This window comes from Cygnus olor, chromosome 15 (assembly GCF_009769625.2).
Source record: "Cygnus olor isolate bCygOlo1 chromosome 15, bCygOlo1.pri.v2, whole genome shotgun sequence".
Taxonomy (NCBI): domain Eukaryota; kingdom Metazoa; phylum Chordata; class Aves; order Anseriformes; family Anatidae; genus Cygnus; species Cygnus olor.
The window spans coordinates 13,909,726-13,928,040 of NC_049183.1; the positions used below are offsets into that span (position 1 = coordinate 13,909,726).

General features: G+C 56.7%; 1 protein-coding gene and 1 long non-coding RNA gene across 2 annotated transcripts; one reads left to right on the top strand and one right to left on the bottom strand.

The window, feature by feature from the left end:
- Positions 1-775: 775 nt before the first annotated feature.
- Positions 776-15,962, bottom strand: MMD2 (monocyte to macrophage differentiation associated 2). The gene is made up of 7 exons (XM_040574857.1): positions 15,422-15,962; positions 6,040-6,121; positions 5,425-5,585; positions 4,921-4,995; positions 4,593-4,694; positions 4,047-4,116; positions 776-3,723 (listed from the first exon to the last, which is right to left on the bottom strand). Exons 1-7 carry the CDS (start codon positions 15,466-15,468, stop codon positions 3,520-3,522), a joined length of 741 nt encoding a protein of 246 aa, XP_040430791.1. The 5' UTR covers positions 15,469-15,962; the 3' UTR covers positions 776-3,519.
- Positions 9,052-13,091, top strand: LOC121078560. Its single transcript, XR_005824638.1, has 2 exons — positions 9,052-9,315; positions 10,438-13,091. It is a non-coding gene; the product is annotated as an uncharacterized LOC121078560 (long non-coding RNA).
- Positions 15,963-18,315: the final 2,353 nt, after the last annotated feature.

Below are 18,315 nucleotides of genomic sequence, written 5' to 3' on the forward strand. Positions count from 1 at the left end.
AGAGGAAAGGAAAGGAAGTAATAAAAAATAAAATTGAATAAATAAATAAATTAAAAGTAAAATAATGTTATATAAAACAAAGCAAAGTAAACCAAACCAAAATAAAATAATAGAACAAAATAAAATAAAAGAACAAAATAAAGTAAAAAAAAAAAGGTAAAATAAAATAAAACAAAGTAAAATAAAACAAAGTAAAATAAAACAAAGTAAAATAAAATAAAACAAAGTAAACTAAAATAAAGTAAAACAAAGTAAAATAAAATAGCCAAAAAGCAAAGCTCCCAGCTCAAAACCGCCTCACCGAGCCCCGGGGAAGGGCGGGCAGCAGCTGGCAGGCAGGATTTGTAGCTGCACCTCCCTGCCCATGCATCGGGGCTCAGAAATGGCCACGCCGCCGGTGCGTGGGGTTGGCAGCGCGCTCAAAATCCCAGCAAGCAAGAAAGACAGGCCCGTGGGCACCGGTGTCTGTGGGGTGCTGGCTTTGTGGGGTGGCTTTGGCTGAACAGGTTGGGGCGGGGAGCAGGGAGGGATGGTGCTGAGTGATTTATTTAAAAATTAAATTTAATTAAATTTATTTAATTTATTTTAAAAATAAATTTTAAGCTGATGGTGCGAGGGTCATGCTTTGGGTGGGAATTCCTACCAGAGAGCAGCCAGGAGGGGTCCAGCCGCCCCCTGCCCTGCGAGGCGAGGTGGAGGTCCTAGGCCAGCTGGGGGGAGAAGCTCGCGGCTGCCCCCTCCCTGGGCGTCAGGACAAGCTGCCAAGCCTCACGGCCTGCCCAGGGACCGAAATCCCCCGAGGTGCGAGCGAGATGGCAGCCTGGGGACGTGCAGGGCCAGGGGAGGCTGCCAGGCTCCCCAGATGGGGCCAAATTCCCCCTGCAGGTAAAAGAGGAGCAGGAGGGGATGGGGAGGGGCTTTTCCTCTGCCTCCTCTGCCACCACAGCATGAAATTTCCCCTCCTGGGACCCCGGGGCAAGTCAGACAGAAAATGGGTTTATTTCCTTGCACTTTGGGGAAACTCATTCTGATTTAGCAGGCAGGCAATAGTGAGGTATCTTGGGTTTTTATTTCAGTCCTACTCCACAGGAAACGACATTCACTAGCGTTAGCTTCCTTCGGTTTGTTTTTAATTTGCTCCAGTACCGTGTTAAATAGAAAATACCGACTGAACGAGGACGGATGGTGAAAAAGTATGAGATGCTAAAAAGGTCGCACCTCCACAGATGTCCCGAATGTTACGAGTTGTTGAAAATTAGGATAAAATAGGTGACGGTGCTCGCGAAGCCCCGCTCGTCCTCCCCGTGCCTACCGAGCCCACACAGGAGCCCCCTGAGGTTGGTCGCTGTCTTCGCCCCCATTTTACAGATGGGGAAACTGAGGCATGGAGAAGGGTAGTGACTTGCCAGAGGGCAAAAATGGCAGCTTATGCTCTGAGACCACATTTCCCTCTATTCTGACCCCAAATCACCCCACAAACTGCCCTTTGCTCAATGCACAGCTGTCTGGGGGACGCAGCAGCAGAGACCCCCACCAGGTCCATCACCTCCTGCCACCAAAACCACCAGTCACCCCAAGAGCCATCCCATCCTGAAGGCTGCTTTGGGGCACCACAGAGAGCCCCAAGCCAGGGACGTGGGGCACAGCCCCTTCTAGGAACACTCTCCCTATGGGTTTTCTTGCCTACCTGGTGACCACAGCCACCACGCCAGGAGGGGAAGCGTACCGAGATGCCTTCTCTTTGGTAATTTGCTGCAAAACTGCATGGCTGTGCAGAGCCGGTCCTGGGGCCGGGTCCAGGAGCTCGGCTTGGGACGAGGCTGCTGGAAGGACAGGAGATGCAGAAGGGCAGCTGCAAAGCTCCTCTGCTGGCAGCGCCGCCTGAGGCTGCTGCAGCTGCCATCAATCACGGGGTGAGCAGAGCCGGTGGGACATCGATGCTTTGGGGGCTCCCGAGGAAGGTGCAGGTGGGGCTGAGGGCAGCACCAAGGCTGTGGGGCTGCATGGGACCCCGGCACGCAGCAGACCCTAATATTTCTTCTGGTGTAATTAAAACAAGGCTGAGCCTGGGCAGTTTGGACTGCAGAGTCGACGCTCAGCCCAGACAGAAGCAGTGACAAATTGCCCGAGGAGCTTGAAGAATTGCTGGAGGCTTGGCAGTATGCAGCACTTCGTTTTCCATCGAGTCTAGCTTGGCTTTTCACATCGCTGGGTGGTGGATTTCAGTCCTCAGTGGCCAATGGAGGAAAAGGAGGTGGTGTTCCCCTCCAGGTGATGTTCCCTTCCACGTGATGTTCCTATCCAGGAGGACCTGGCTGTCAGGTCCGTGTGTGCACAACCCATCCCACGCGCCGGGCAGCACCAGGCACTGCCCTCCCCACTGCCACGGGGGAACAAGAAGTCCTGTGTCCTCGCTGTCCTGCCTTGGAGAGCACTGTGGAGCCATGTTTGGGTGTTTAAAAATTGAGCATCGCTAGGATCTCCCCATCACAGCTCACCTCTGAGCATCACCCAGGTGCATCCCTTCCCTGCAGTGTTCCTGGGAATGCCAGAAACCCTCCCAAAGTGGATTTAAATCTGATGATGAGCAAGAGGCTGCCACAAGCCTGGAAACCATAAAACAGGACCAGAGGCGGCAGGCAGCCAGGCCTGTGGTCCTAATTCAAGGAGTTTCCCTTCTCTCCTCAAGAAGAAAGAAAATACCCTTACAGAGACAAACTGAATGCATCCTGACAGACCTTGGGAGCCTCCTCTCCGATGGGCAGAGGCCCACATGTGGCAGAGGCTGAGCGGGGCCATGCCTTGGGGTGCCACCAGTACTGAGACCAGTGAGGAAAACCAAGAGCCCCAGGGAGAAAATGTCAGGGGGTGGGGGGCTCCGAGGGCCCGCCTAGGAGCAGTGCACCAGGTTGTGCGCTTAACACTGGCTCGGAGAAAGGGTTCTGCAGTGCCCTGGGAGGCTGGGGGGCCCTAGAAGAGGTTCGAGTTTTAATCACGTGTAAGGCTTTGATGACTCTGGACCTTCCCGTTGAGAAGGCCACAGGGACCTGGAGCATCGCTGGGTGCTGCCGGCTCTGCCCCGCCACTGTGGGTTATGGGAATGGCAGCGGGTGGCCCACACCAAGGACTCCAGTAGCCAAACCCAGGTTGTCACCAGCCAAGTGCAGGGTGTGGGGTCAGGGCCCCTGCTCCCATAGGATGCTCGGGGTCAGCGGGGTGGGCAAAGCCTCCCCTAAAGCCCCGCAAGTGGTTGTTCCCCTGTCGCCCCCTCGGTTGGTCACTGTGTTACAAAAACTTTGCCTAAAAACAAAAAATAAACTGTTCACAAGGTTAAAAAAAAAAAGAAAAATCCGTTTAAAATCAACCTTCAGGCTCTTCTGTCTGTGTGGGAAGGCTCTTCTGTCTGTACCCACAGGGACAGCGGGTGGCTTCGGGGCAAGCCCACAGCCCGGGCTCCCCTCCCTGTCCCCCTTTCATGTCCCCATGTCCCCTCTGAGGCGAGCAGTGTCCTTAAGGCACCTATCGGGGCCTTTTGGCCTCCAGCGCGCTGGGCCGGTAGAGGTACCTCCAGATGGCATAGTAATGGATGCCGGCTCCAATGGCCACGAAGAGGTGCCAGATGGCGTGGGCGAAGGGGATGCGGCCGTCGCTTTTGAAGAAGACCATGCCCAGGCAGTAGGAAAGCCCGCCGGCCACCAGCTCTGGGAGGCCATCCCTGTTGGGCTGCGAAAAATAAAAGCATGGAGGCAGTGCGGTCACAACCCGAAACTTCCCCCTGGCTGCGAGGAGCCCGGCTCTGCCTTCTCCTCATCCTCCCATCCCGCAAGGAAGCCCTGGACTTTGCTGCAATGCTCTCAACATGACAGAGCCCCCATAGGACGTCCTCTGGAGGTGCCCACTGCATGCATCTGGGTGTGCTGGGCACCCAAATCACACGTCTGGAGATCCCCTCGCCCACCACAGGGCTGCCTCCGGGCTGCACCACGCCAACCCCCTGGGGACAACCCAGCCCCACTGGGCCCGCGAGCTCCCCGGCGGCGGCTTACCATGGAGAGGATGACCACGGCGGGGAAGAAGCCCATGATAACGTAGCACACCAGCTCCACCAGCTTGTACCTGCGACCGACGGAGGAGGCAGGGCTGAATTTTATGCTTATCGTACCCAGACGCTGCTATAGGGAAAGGGGTGGCGGTGCCACCACGGCGGGTCCCATGTCCCCGTGGGAGCCCACAGCGGGTGGCCCTGCACAGAACTGGCTCTGGAGCTGAACAGCTTGAAGGCAGGGCTCCAGGAAGGCTTTGGGGGCCGTTTCCTTTCTATTTGGTGCCACCCCGTGGAAGAACCCACTCATGGCACAACGTCCTTGCTCCCACGTCCCTGCCAGCAGGGCTGTGGCCTCCCAAAAATAAGATGTGGGTGGGAAAGGACACGGTTCAAGGGAGCCCTCCACTGCCTGCTGGCCTGGGGGGCTGCCCAGGACCCCCAGATCTGTCTGTCTGTCTGTGTCCATCCTTCCTGCTCTTCCGTCAGGGCACTAAGGGGGGGAAGGAGGAGCAGGGCTGGGCTCTGCGGGGCCAGTGCAGGTACTGACCGTTCATGGAAGAAGAAGACGTAGACGGTGCCGACCGATGCCATGATCCAGATGATCCAGCGCATGTGGGAGGCCCAGGGCCCCAGCTCCCGCAGGTTCAGCCTGCAAGACCCAGGGCTGCGGTGAGCTCGGCGGCACCCCGAGGTGGGCTGCGGGACGGGGGCGCGGGGAACTGCGGCCCTCACCCCATATGTGTCCCAGAACAGCCCTCCTGACCCATAACATCAACAGACAGGGGTTGGAATACGGAGAATAGGAAGGAAAGTGGGAAGCCTTTATTGCTGGGATGCTTTTCTCCCCTCTGGCAGAGCCAAGCCAGGGCACTCACCAGGGAGCGTACGAGGCGGCGATGAAGAAGTAGATCACCATCCTGTCAAACATGTGCAAGCAGTGCTCCACGGTCCTGTGGGACAGACAGACAGACAGGTCAGAGCCTGCGGCACCGCGCATGCAAAGTGTGCTGTAAAACCAGATACTTCAAAAAAATAATAAAAAATAAATGATGCACTTGAAAATAAATGACATAAATAATAAAATAAATGATATTAATAATAAAATAAATGATATAAAATAAAATAAAACGATATAAATAATAAAATAAATTATGTAAAATAAAATAAATTATATAAATAATAAAATAAATGATATTAAGTTATATAAATCATAAAATAAATGATATAAAATAAAATAAATGATATAAATCATAAAATAAATGATGCATTGAAATGCTGTTTTCTATTGACATAGCTCAGAAAAGCCTTCGACCAAAGGGCTGCCAGGGCTCTGGAACTGTTGTCCCCCCCCCAGAGCCACGAGCAGGCAGGGCTGGTACCTGAGGTGCCTCTTCTTCCAGGAGATGGTGTGAAAGATGGTGGAGACGATGAAGAGGCTGGACAAGCCAAAGCCATAGATCCAGGCCGAGATGGTCTCCCACTGGTCGTCGGAGAGGATGTAGAGGATGGAGCTGCCGAGGATGCTGGGCAGGATCCAGAACTGGAAGGGAGAAGCAAGCCAGTTGCTCACAGTCTGCATTTCCACCAAGCAGATACAATGCGGTCCCTGCTTTTCCTTTCAGGTGTCTTTATTTTAGCTTCCGGCCGAAGCCACCACCCGTAAGGGGCAGGCTGGGTTTCTCCCCATGTGGGGCAGCTCCAAAAGAGCTTCTCCAAGTGGAGGAAGGCACAAGGAGAATGTGTGCCTGCTCCACTAGGGCCATCCCACAGGGCCATCACACACCAGCCTCCCACGGCAGCTGGAGGAGTAAGAAGAGCATCCCTGGAGCACCAGGTGCTCATCCCACCCCCCGGACCCTCAGGAGGTGCAGAGCTGAATGCTGGTGTTTTTAGGTGGCCCTTGGGGTGTCCCAGGTGGTCCCCCAGGGCTGAGCACTGTCCTTCACATGGGGACAGGGACAGGGACAGGGACAGGGACAGGGACAGGGACTAACCGCATGGGTAGCACAGTTGGCTGCGTGCTCGTACTCCGTCGGCTGGTACCTGCAGTTGGAGGGGACACGGTGATTCATGAACCTGCAGCGAGGAGCGGGGAGAGAAACACAGTCAGGGGACGGCACACTGGGGAAAGGTTTTTGGAAGGCTCTGAGCAAAGTGACCCCATGGCAGCAGTGGGCAGGAGGCAGGAGAAAGCTGCAAGGGTGGATGGATGAGGTGTGGAGCATCCCCCAGGGCAGGGTGTGGGTGACAACCAGCTCCTGTAACACTGGCACCTCTCCCCATCTCCATTTCACAAGTGGAAAAACAAGCAGCGTGCAGCAACCCGATCTGGTTACCCTGCTGGAAACAGCCCGGAGCTGCTGGGCAGAGCACGGCACAGCCCCACAGAGGAGAATAGGGCACATGGGGCTGTGGGGGGACCTGCTGTGGGGCTGTGACCACCCAGCGATGCCACCCCACGTCACAGCAGCCTGAGTCCCACCAGGGCATCCCCAGCGATGCTTTGGCTGCTGGGTCCCACCTGCACCCCCCCAAAGCCCCCAGCACATGACCCAGCACTGATTGCTGCCGAGGGAAGCCCCGCCGTGCTCCCTCAGAAACTTTTATCTTTTTTTTTTCCTGTTTCTCTCAGATTCAGAGAAATCAGATTGCTCTCGGCGCGTGGAGGAACGTATCGATTGCTGCCGTCGGATCAATGGACACACGCAGAGCAATAAAAGCAGTGCCAGCGGGAGGCTCAGGACAGCCGGGTTCGGGGGCTGCCCTGCAGGAGCTGGTCCAATTGCTTCCTGACCCCATTTGCTCCCAGTTCCAGCACCATCTGCAGCGCATTTCTGCACCCAGCCGGCAGCTCGGGGGGCGACAGGACCTTGCTGCGGGGTTGGGGTGACCCTGGGGTGCTGGGAAGGTGCTGGAAGCCCCCGAAAACCCATCCCTGAGCCACCACCCATGGGCATCTCCTCCGAGCATTTCACTGGTGTCCATGCGGAGAAATCCAGCTTGTGTTAAAAGACTCGGACAGCGAGGCTTGAGCGTGCACGTGGGTTTGGCTGCAGCACGCCCGGGTGTGCGAGGTGGTGCCCAGCAGGCGGCGGTGACAGCCCGCGAGGGGACCCTGTCCCCAGCCCTGCGCTCACAGCAGGACCCAGGCACAACGCACGCAGGAGTCTGGCCATGTGTCGTCCCCCCCCCCCCCCCCCCCCCCCGAATACCTCCAGTTAAGATGGACAAACAGGGGCTCAGCTCCCCGTGTGCTGAAAATAGAGGGGACGGCGCTCGCAAGGCACGAACAGGATTAGACCCTGGGCTAAACCGAGGGTGTCTGTGGCTGGGAAGGAGCCGAGCATCCCCGGGGCTGCCACCTCCACCCTGGGGCTGCCACCGCCTTCCTGGGGCTGCCACCTCCGTCCTGGGACTGCTACCTCTGTCCTGGGGCTGCCACCTCTGTCCTGGGGCTGCCACCTCCACCCTGGGGCTGCCACCTCCATCCCAGGAGACACAAGGGACCCCTCCCAATCCAGCCACCCCCTGGCTGGAGTCCCCGTGCCCCAGCCACGTTCCCCCTGCAGGAGGCCACTGCTGTCCCCACGTTGCCTGGAGACTGTCCCCAGCTCCCCTTCACTCTCTGCTTCTCTTTCTTTTCCCTTTTAATAAGAAGAAGGAGGTGGGGGGGGGAGGACAAAGGCCCAGACGTCCCGCGTGACGTCGCAGTTGCTGGGGAAACACGCGCAAGGCCTTTTCCTTGAATGTATTTGTTTTAACAAAGCCCTGTGCCATCTGCCCCTCCATCCCAGACCCACGGTGGTTGCTGTTAGGGGCAGTAATGGGGAGCTGGGGGGGGGGGGGGAGCTGGTTCCCATAGCCCCCCCCCAGGACCCTTGGGCAGGGTAGGGGCTGAATTCCCTCCCTCGCACGCACCGCACGGGGCACCCCGCTGCCCCCATGGGCAGCCTGCTTTTTCTGGAAGGTGAAATGGCCTCAAATAGCTTGGGGTTTTGGGGTCTCTGAGGAGATTGCCCCTATTTTCCTGTCCTGCTTCCTAATGAGCATCATCCTGCAAAGGACGGGAGATGGATGCGGGCTCTGCATCCCACCACCCCCATGGGGATGCAGTGAGGCCGGGTTTGCTCCAGGGTGCAGGAAGCCACAGGCAGGAGGTTGCATATGGACTGTCACAGTTTCTGTGCATTTCAGCAAGCTCTTTATGGCTGCAAAGTCCAAATGGCACAGAAAAGTTTAAAACCTGCACAGCAGGAGCCTGCCCACTTCCCAGGGACGTGCATGAGAAGCAGCCCCAGGGGCTCAGCACGGCTCCAAGGCTCCCAGAACTTTTTTCTCCCAGTGCTGGGGGGGACGAGTATGGGTTGTTCATCGCTGCCCCGGGGTTTTTGCCTGCCCTTCTTGTGCCTGCTTTCCCCTGGCCCCTTGCCCGAGGAAAGACACTGAAAAGGGCCAATGCACCCGGCTCCAGCCGGAGGAACAAAGAGCCCCTTGTCCCAGGCAGCCAGGGCAAAGTGCAGAGCCGGCTTCCCAGGCTTGTCCTTTTCTCCTTCTCTTTCTCCCACTCTGTTTTTCTGTGGGTTTGGGTTGGTTTTGGTTTTTTAAAGACTTCTCTCCAAGAACAAAGTTCTGACCTCAAAAAATCACGCAGATCCGCCCGGCTCTTGCTTTGCCAGGCTTGGGGGAGAAGAAGGTAAAAATGGGATTAAATTAAATTATTCCTCAGGACAGCTCGTGTGGGAGCACTGGAGTGCATGAGCTCTCCCGGGGGCACCTGGGGACCCTGACACACTGAGAGGCAGAGGTGGGGGACACCATGCAGAAAAGATGACCCACAAGGGAGGAACGGAGCTGCTATACGTCCAGCTATACGTGTGCCACATCCTGTGCATTCGTGCATCGAGGCCATGGCTGTGACAAGGGCCCCATGAAGCAGGTGATGCTGGCCAGGAGCTCACAGGTGATGGGAATCTCCCCGAGCAGCTCATGGCAATAGGTTTCACCTGTGGATGGCCTAGAAAAGGGCCAGGTTGGCTCAGGTTTTGGTTTAATGTCCTCAGAGGTGGGAGCTGGTTTGTTGTGCATCTGCACCCTCTTGCCCAAGGAGCTGGGGTGTCTCCAGGCTGAGTGAACCAGAAGGCTTTCTTCCCCTTCTTGTGGTTGTCACGGCTGCTTTTGAAATAGCAGAGGGGCTGCTGAGGGATTGTATCCTGATGGTGGCATCCTGCCAGGAAGGATGGAGGAAGCAAAAGGAGATGCTGGTGGTGGGGGTAAGTCCTGCTTTGGTCCTTCTGGTTGTCCCTTGGTAGAGTGAGGCTCAGGAGCACATGTGTTGTGATGCCTGTGGTGACAGTGATGGAACAGATGTGGTCCTGCAGGGCACAGCAGCCCCTGGACCCTCTCATTTCTTGGTCTGGATTTGCCCTAATGAGCCTGGAGGCAGCACGCCTGGTGCAAAAGCCGGGGCTTGATCCTCAGGGTTGTGCCCATGCGTGAGCTCCTGTGGCATCCCCGTAAGCTGGGGCTTGGTGTGTGCTCTGCTTCTGCCCTGTAATCTGGTAATGCTCCAGCTGTGGTCCTTGTAAGAGGCTTCATCCCTCAAGCTCCTCTGCAGCTCATAATTAGCTCCTGAAGGTGCAGAGCAGGGCCCTGCACACTGCTGATGCTTTCCATGGGGAAGCGCAGAGGCTGACGCTGCCCGGCCGTCCCCGGAGCCACCCACATGGGTGCTGTGTGGTGCCCTGATACCAAGCTGGAGCCTCTGTTCCTGAGCCTGTTTCTTGATGCCTGCCTGCTCCCACATGAACATATGGTGCTCCTGGTTTGGGAAGCTGAGCTGTGCGTGCTGTGAGCTCTCAGGCTGGCTCCCAGGCTGATGGAGAGGGGTCAGGCAGGATGAGCCTGTCCGTGGGCTTCTGCTTTGACCCCAGTCTGTCCCGTGTGAGCAGGGGCAGGAGGGCTGATGGCACAAGCTGGCACAGCATTTTCTTGTGTGCATTTTATTTTCCGCTTCCTGGCAGCATGCGAAAAGCTGACAATTTGCACAGGGAGCATTGAGCATCCCAGCTAGAGCAGCATTTGGGTAGACCACCAGCAGGTGACCAGGTTCCTGCAGCAACCAGCCCACGGCGCAAGCCCTGTTTCCCCAAAGCAAGGTGGATTAGGCTGCAGGTCAAATGCTCGCTCACCACCTCTGACTACCCCATCTCAATTTTTCTCATTCCCAGTGCTCTGACACATGGGAGCATGCTGGCCTGGCACTAAGCAGTCCTCATGCTGCAGGCTTAGAGATGCTGAGCGAGCCCCCTGCTGCCTTAGAGATGCCCCCTGATGGCCCCAACTGTCCACCTTCCCATCCTCTATATATAGATATTTATTTTTCTCTCTGGCAGGCTTTCTGCTCTCTAGATAGACAGCCTCTAACTCTTCCAAGGCAATTCACAACCCTGCAACTCCAGCAGAGCCGCTTGTTTATTCGTGACAGATGGGATCGGGGAGTGTTTCCCAAATTACTTCCTGAGCTGGGACTTCTTGTTTCATTTGGTGCTCGGGAGACCTCAGACAACAGCTGATTAGTCACAAAATGACGTCCCAGGTACTCGGTGAATGTTAGGAGGGCTGCTTCCAGAGCTGAAACCTATTATTCCCTGTTTGCTTGTTTGGGAAGCCGTTGTGCATGATCCTCGCCTGCAATACCCCAAGCACAGAGGACAGGGAAACCGATCCTGAGCAGGCTCAGCTTGGCTGAGCCCCGCAGCAGCCAGGAGCGAGCATGGTGGCCCTGTGGTGCAGAGGCATGGGGCAGGCTCCAGCCTTCATCCCTGGCTCTCTGGAGACCCAGCCTCTACCATGCCATGGGATTAGTGTGCGGGTTGCTGTTCCTCAGGTCTGTAAGGTGTCCCCGTAGTATCCCCAGGGAAATGTGGCCTTGGTCTCGCTGGGGACTCCAGGGTGCTACTGAGCAGATATCTGTAAATAATTCAGTAAATGCCTCTGGGGGATCATGCATTTCAGCAGCCAGGGAGGCAGGTACTGTGGTTTCAGTCAGGATTATTTGCATCAAAGAGCAGGGCCCTGATGTACCGGTACCAGCCGGTGCTGCTGAGCGCGGAGGGAAGCACTGCCCCATTACTGAGCTCCCTCTGCATAAATATCAAATCCTCCCCTCACCAGCAGCAAGCCTGGACTCCAAACTTCAGCAGGAGAGCAGCCTTGGACCCAAACTTCCCTAAAGCTCAACTAATTGGTGTCTGAAGCAAGCAGCAGGACTGTGATGCTCGTAGTACTTGGTCTCACCATCAGAAAGTGCTGTGTATCACATCAAGTCCCCCTGACCATGGACTATGACAGCTATATGGAAATAATATGGGCACTGTGGAAATAAATGCTGAGGTTTGATTTCCCCTGGAAAGCTCCAAGGGGAGGCCTGGCAGAGCCCCACATCCCGTGCACATCGCTCCACCGCGTGGGGCAGCGGCTTGTGTTTTCCACGTGCCTCGCTGACTGCTATCTCCTGAAACAGGCCGGGGCGAGCTGTGCCAAGGAATCACACCAGGCTGACACCCAACACCTGCTGAAGGATGGAAAACCTGTCCTTCCCAGGGGCACGAGGCTCGGGGGCTCAGCCCAGCCGCTGCTGCCCGTCTCTGTGCAGCGATTCCTGCCTGGGCCCCGACCCTCCCAGGGGAGGGGAATGGGGGGCTTGGGGGATGGTCCCCACCTCCTGCCAGCTGTGCAGGTGATGCTCAGAGCACTTGTTGCCTTCCAAACACCTGGATGCAATAAGAGCTGCCCTTAGCACACTGAGAACTGCCAGTAAGAAATCCTACCGGTGCTGTCTTAAGAGGGTATCTGAGTCAAACTGTCTCTGAAGGGTGGCTAATAGCCGATTTCTGGTGAGATGGGGTGATCCTGTTTTTCATTAGGTATTTCTAGGGGCCTCCCCATCTCCTGGGTCAGCACCTCGGTAGCTGAGGGTGGCGTTGGAGGTGCTGCTGGGCACGGTGCAGACCCCGAGCAGCTCAGAGCTGCCACATGGATGCTGGAAGCGTTTCCCCTCTCCCTGCTCGATCCCACGTGGGCTGTGGGGGAAGCAGAGCTCTTGGAAAGCATCTCTGTGCGTGTGGGAGCAGGCGAGGGCTGTTTGTGCTATCTTTGCGAAGGAAAATGGGATCAAACCCTCCCAGTGCAGTAGCTCTGCCCAGGCTGTCAGTGTTTTCTTTGTATGTTTGAGGACGGAGCACCCCGATGTCCCCTCTCCCTCCTATTCCTGCTGGTTTTCCCCTCCCTTTCTTCTCCTGAGGTGCTGGAGGATGGGGTCAGTGATCATTTCCTGGCTCGGTACACAAGGAAGCTCTTCCCAGCTGCCTCCCATCAGACCCAGTGGACTTTTTGGGCAAATACAGAGCTCAGATCTCCATCCCCACGTGCTGGTGAGGAGGTGGCAGTGTCCTCACTGCAGGCACCAGGCAGGTGAGGATGAGCCTGGAGCCACCTGCAGGGGCTCCTGCTGCTTCTGGGCTCTGAATCCATGTGGATTTTCCTTGGCTTGCAGGGCAAGACAAGCAAATGCAAGAAGACTTGGAGCCTTTTACGTGGGCAAATCAAATCCTGAACTGCTGTCAGTTAATTACAATGATTCAGTGCCCTGTGCAGCCTGCAGCTCCCCGCAGAGCCCTTGCCCCGGCTGCTCCAGAGCTGCAGGAGCTGGCCAGATGCAGCAGCTCCCTCCGTAATTGCGTTTCCTTTCAATTATGGCTCTCGCTGGCCCGAGCCTGGGAAGCATTTCGTGTGTCTGTGGGCAGACTGGCTCAGCTACGCTTCCTGCCTGCATGGCTGGCAGGCAGGCACCCGGCCACGACTGAATCCAGGGTGAAAAGCGAGCCAAGCAGCGCCGGCGGTGATGTGCAGGAGGTATCGGTTACTGGCCCGGGGTGACCCGGCCGGGGAGTTTCAGGGATGATGTGACTGGCACCCATCTGTTACTCTGCGGGGAAACCAGCACTGTTAGCTGGGAGAAAGGAGGAGAAATATGGGGGAATAACCGTCAGGTGGCTGGTAAAACAGGAGGAATTGCAGCTGCGTGCACGCTGTAACTGCGTGCTGGTGCCGTGGCTGAAGTCACATCAGGCAGGGGATGGAGATCTGGAAACACCCCAGTGCCCTCCAGCCCTGAATTTTCTCCCCATCGTTCTCCAATCACTCCTGCATTGATCCCGCTGCCTTTCATCTCCTCGTTCAAAGCCCAGTGCGTTTGCTGCAGCTCTCACACAACAGGTCTTTCATCGTGATGCCGTATTTTATTTATCCCCGTTGGCAGGTGTATTGATGGCCAAGTTCCTCCTTTCTTGGTCCTCTCTCAAAATTAGATAAAAAGACATTAAAAATGAATCTGTTCCAGGCTTTTCCATCACAAGGAAAACTTTTGGGTGTATATTTTTTTTTCAAAGGGCTGAGAAGATAAGAGTTTCTCATCCTCTGAAAAGATAAGCAAGATGCTTTGATGCCTTGAAGGGCACATACCTCCTCCGTGTCTTGTGCTTCTGTGAGCCTGTGGCTCCTGCTCGCACCAGTCCCCATCCCAGAGCCTGGTCCCCAGTATGTGCAGGGGAGCTGAGAGTGCATCCCTGGCACAAAGGAAGGAGGATATTTGGGGTATTTCTTGGGATGTGGCACAGCAGAGCATCTGTGCAGTGAGGAGGGTGGGTGCGAGGGGCCTGGAGGGACGGGGATTAGCCACCGGTTATTTTTAAGCACCAGGCTAAGAGGATCTCTGCGGTGATGTAGGAATCTCCAGGCAAATATCATGTGCTGGTGACCACATCAGCAAGTCTTGGGGTGAAAGTCAAGGAATGCCCCATCCCCATCCGCACCTGGTCCTGTGCGTGGGCTCCTGCGATGCCCTCTCTAACACCTGATGCCTCTTTTTAGTAAGTTGTCTCCGTAAAGGACCACAGTGAGGTTTGAGGATGCTGGTTTGGGAGAAAATCAGGGCTCTAGGCTGGCAGATGGCTTGTGCTGGGGGGCAGCTCCTGCTCTGCTTGCCAGCCCCCAAAGCCCAGCCTCCACGGAGCGAACGTGTGGTTTGCCTCCTGCTGTGGGGGCATCAAGCTTGGCTCGGCTCCGTCCCCACCAGCCCTGTCCTTTGCGTGCCAGTTGGGGGGAAAAAAAAAAGCTTGAATTCTGTCTTTTTCCCAAGGATTTTTGGGCCAGGTGCATTGTGCAGACCTGTTGGCTGCCTCTGCATCTCCCTCAGCTGAAGGTAACCAGGAGGCAGCCGCAGCATCAGACTGGTCCTTGAGCAGGGGCACGCGGCGCTCAGGCAGCTTTTGGAGGTGCAAGCACAGATTTTTCCCTGTGGGATGGCTGGAAAAAGAGGAGCTGATGGCTTGGGGAGGACGGGAGGTCTCCAGCACAGGGAAACATGCCTCAGGGTGCTTCTGTGTGGAGTGACCAGCACCACTCCTCTCCAGATCTCTTTTATCTGCCTCTAACAGCACCACTGGGAGGTTGGTAGGGGTGAAATCAGAGCTGAGTGCCCCCAGGGACCGCCCCACCCCAGTGGTTTCTCTGAAGTGACAAAAATGTCCCTGCTGTGGTCACAGGGGTTGGGGACAAAGCCTGTCCTCGGTGCCAGACCCCTGGAAGCCCCCCCAGCACCCTGGCCAGGCATCGAGTAGCCTTTGGGTCCCCCCCAAGCAGATAACGCCTCGAGGTTTCCTAACAGCCCTGGGGAAGGATCCATCATGGTGCACCCCCTGCCAGCCTCCTGGGAGCCTGAAATCCCCGGGTATAGGCTGGGGGGGCCAGCTGGGCACAGTGGGACCCCGGGGTGACGTTGGGACCCCCATGGGGAGCTGGCACCCAGCGGTGGGGTCTGTCCCTGCTGAGAGCTGGGCTCCTGGTGCCCCAGCAGGGGGGGGACAGATGTGAAGCTAAAGCCAGCGTGGACCAGGGGAAGTCCAGGACCGATCCTTAAACCCAGCACCACCCCGAGCACCAACTTGGTCAGGATCCCTTTGTCCTGGCTGGTGGATTTTGGGGTTAACACAGCCAAACAGCACCCCAATGACCCGCAAACCCCAACCCTGCTCAGCCCCTCCAGGGAGCGAGGGGTCCCGGGGATGCTCTGAATCCCTGAGGGAGGCAAAAAGGCAGGTATCCTCATCCCGAAAGACACAGTGTGCCCGCAGGTGAAGGGAGCAGCCCGCGCCTGCCCCGGGCTTTGAGGCACTCAGCATCTTTTGAAGGTCCCTTAGGGCTCGGTTTGGGATTTGGCCGGAGCCCTGCGGAGGGGCAGGGGCTGGGTGCCGTCCCGGGGAGCTGCCAGCGCAGAGCAGAGCGGAGGGAAGGAAAACACCACGCCGAGGGCTTTACCTGGCGTAACGCGTCTTCTGGAAGTCCAGGACTCGGGACACGAACATCTCGGCGCTGCCATGGGCGTCCCGGGCCGGCGGAGGGATGCAGCCACGGGCGGCTCAGCGCGGAGCGAGGCTCCCGAGGGTCCCCGAGCCCCCCGAGGGCAGCGATGCCCTGGGGACCCACGGCAACTTCATGGGCTCCCGTCAGGGCTGGGGTGTTCGTTGGCGGGGCTGTAATGCCGAGGAGGAGAAGCGGAGGCCAGCCTCGCCCCCCCCTGTTGCACAAGAGAAGAATACAAGGGGAAAAAAACAAAGGCGACCTAAGGGAGGCAGCCGGCGAGGGAGCCAGCCCTGCTCGCAGCCAGCAAATGGGCAAAGATGAGGAGGAGAAGAAGGGGGGGGGGACACAAATCCTGTCCCGCTCCGCCTGGCCGCGGCAACCTGCACGCTCTCCCTTATCCACCCAGACAGCTCTAAGCACGGCTAAAAATACCCCTTCCTGCCACCCCCGGCGGATCAAATAGCAGCAGTTTGGGATTGAAAACGTAATTAAAGCACGGCGGGGGCATGGAGGGAGCGGCGAGCAGCCAACTGTGGGTCCCAGGTCCGAGGCATCCCCGCCAGCCCCGGGGCAGGGCCAGCCCACCCCGGCATCCCCGGGGAGTTGCTGGGTTTGGCTTTGCTTTTATTTATTAGATCTGAAGGATTTTGTTCGTTATTTTCCAGGGCCTCAGGCAGGACTGGGTGGTTTTGTCCCAGCCTGGGGAATTCATGCTTGTCTCCATCCAAAGCCTTCATCCCCTTCCCGTGCTCTCCATCATCCCACAGCCCCCAGAGGACTGCATGGCCGTGCTGGGGGGAGGTGAGATGCTGACTTATTTCTGAGGTTGGGATGCTCAGAGCGGGGATGTAAAGGGGTTTTGGAGATTTGTCTGCAGCCGTCATTGTGCCCACCTCGTACCAGGGACCGTGGGTGCCTTCAGGACAGCAGGTAAGGGACAAGAAATGTGACAGGAGGCCAGCAGCACCTGGGAAAGGAGCTCATCTCCCCAGCATGACCCGTCCTTGCTGAGGTTGTAATAATGTTTGTGGAAGGAAGGTGGAAGAGGCACGGACATCTCCACCTGAAGGGTCAGGCTCATATGGCCACTTCCATGGGAAATCAATCGCACACCTCTCCCCAAAACTGAAACAATTAAAAATTTCCTAGAGCACACCACTTCCCATCAGTTCCAAATCATGTTTTTAAGATTTTTTTTTGTGTACAGATGAACCCTAAATCCCTAGAGAGAGAGGCACACGTGTGCCCCTTAATTCAAGGCATGAATAAATCCCCTGCAACCCCTTCCAAATGCAGCCCCGTCCCCACACAGGGGGGATGCTCTGCGTGCCTCCGTGTGGTGCAATAGGATCTGGGATCCGGCGGATCCAGCCTCCCTGCACAGTTCTCATTATGGATCCAAGCCACCCCGGGGGGACCAGGCTGGGGACAGCGGGGTCTGGGACAGCCAAACCCCGCTGAGGGTGGCAGGTCCAAGGCGCGATGCGGAGTGAGATCATTCCCAAACCTCTCCCACGCTCTGCCACTGAGCTGGGAAGGTTGTTTTTTTTCAAATTCCTTCCTTCAAGATGACGAGGCTTTGGCAAAGGTTATTTAATGATGCCTGTTCCCTGCTTTACCTTTCTCCGGGCCTGGATGGGGGAGGAAGGGAAAGCAGCAAGGAACCACGTTGAACAAAATAACCCCAGCCCCTGAACCCCCAGCCGGGGGTGCTGACGGAGGGCACCTGAAGCAAACCGTCAGTCCCAAAATAGATCCGTCTCAGAGGGCAAAAGGCAAATTGAATGAAAAATAAGTTACTATTTTTGAAGCCTGGCTCCAGTTGTTATGGCAACGAAAGCCTCACGAATCCTGCTGCGGAAGGGCTCCAGCACCAGCGCTGCCTCCAGAGCGGGCGGCTGGGAGCTGCTGGGTGCTGGGACCAGTACCGGACCCGTACTGGTCCCGTACTAGCCCCACACCAGCCTGGATGCATCCCCTCCCCACCTGGAGGCTTCCTCGAGCATTGTCTGGCCACCATGCCTGCTTGTCCTTCCTCCCCCATCCCTGGCTCTCTCCCCACTTCCTCGCAAAGATCTGATAATTGCTGATTATGGTACTGCCAGTTTCCTAATGATGGGGTGCTCTGAATGGCATTTTGGTAATGTCACCAAATGGGGGTTCTTGTGTAATCAGAGGAACAGGTCATGAAGCCTCCCCCAAAACATGCAAGGTCCCAAATTGTGCAGGCGTCCCACAGCTGGAGACACCTCTGGGCCGGGTCCCAGCAGGATCCTGGCCATTAATGGGTGCAAATAACCGTGATTTTGGGCATCATGGTGGTGGCACTGGGCTGCCTCGGCAGTGCTCATTGCAACCGTGGCTCCCCACAAGGTTTTCCCCTGCATTCAGCTGATGGAGCCAGCAAGTAAGAAAGGAGCTGGAGACAAAATCTGTCATCTTATAGCAGGAGAAACCTCCCTGTAGGAGAAGCGGCTTTGTATGGCAGCAGGAGCTGAGGGCCACGGGCAGCAGCTGGGGGTGAGGGTGGGCGATGGCGGGGAGCCCAGGGAGTCCCTTATATCTTGGGGGACCACCGGCAGCTTGTGTGGGATGGCTCGTGTGTGACACATGTGTGAGAGGGGATGCTGGAACCCCCCCCCAGTTTTGCCAGACCAAGCACCACAGACACCAGCACCCTGCACTCGTTTCCCGGATTAGTTCCCTACAGGAACAAGCCTTTGATTTTGATCCAAGTTTCCAGATTTTCCAAGTTCCCTTGTCCTTGACGGTTGTGTTTCATCTCCTGAGGAGCCTCTCCCCGCACCCCAGGGCCCCTGGCTGTCCCCTCCTGCCAGCCGGGCCCCTCA

Bases quoted from the DNA above. Each gene is read 5' to 3' on its own strand.
- MMD2 (XM_040574857.1), bottom strand. From the start codon at position 15,468: ATGTTCGTGTCCCGAGTCCTGGACTTCCAGAAGACGCGTTACGCCAG. The intron at 4,996-5,424 runs GTACCAGCCCTG...TCTGTCCCACAG, and splicing joins TGGAAGAAGAGGCACCTCAG to GACCGTGGAGCACTGCTTGC. The intron at 4,695-4,920 runs GTGAGTGCCCTG...TGGGTCTTGCAG, and splicing joins GCCGCCTCGTACGCTCCCTG to GCTGAACCTGCGGGAGCTGG.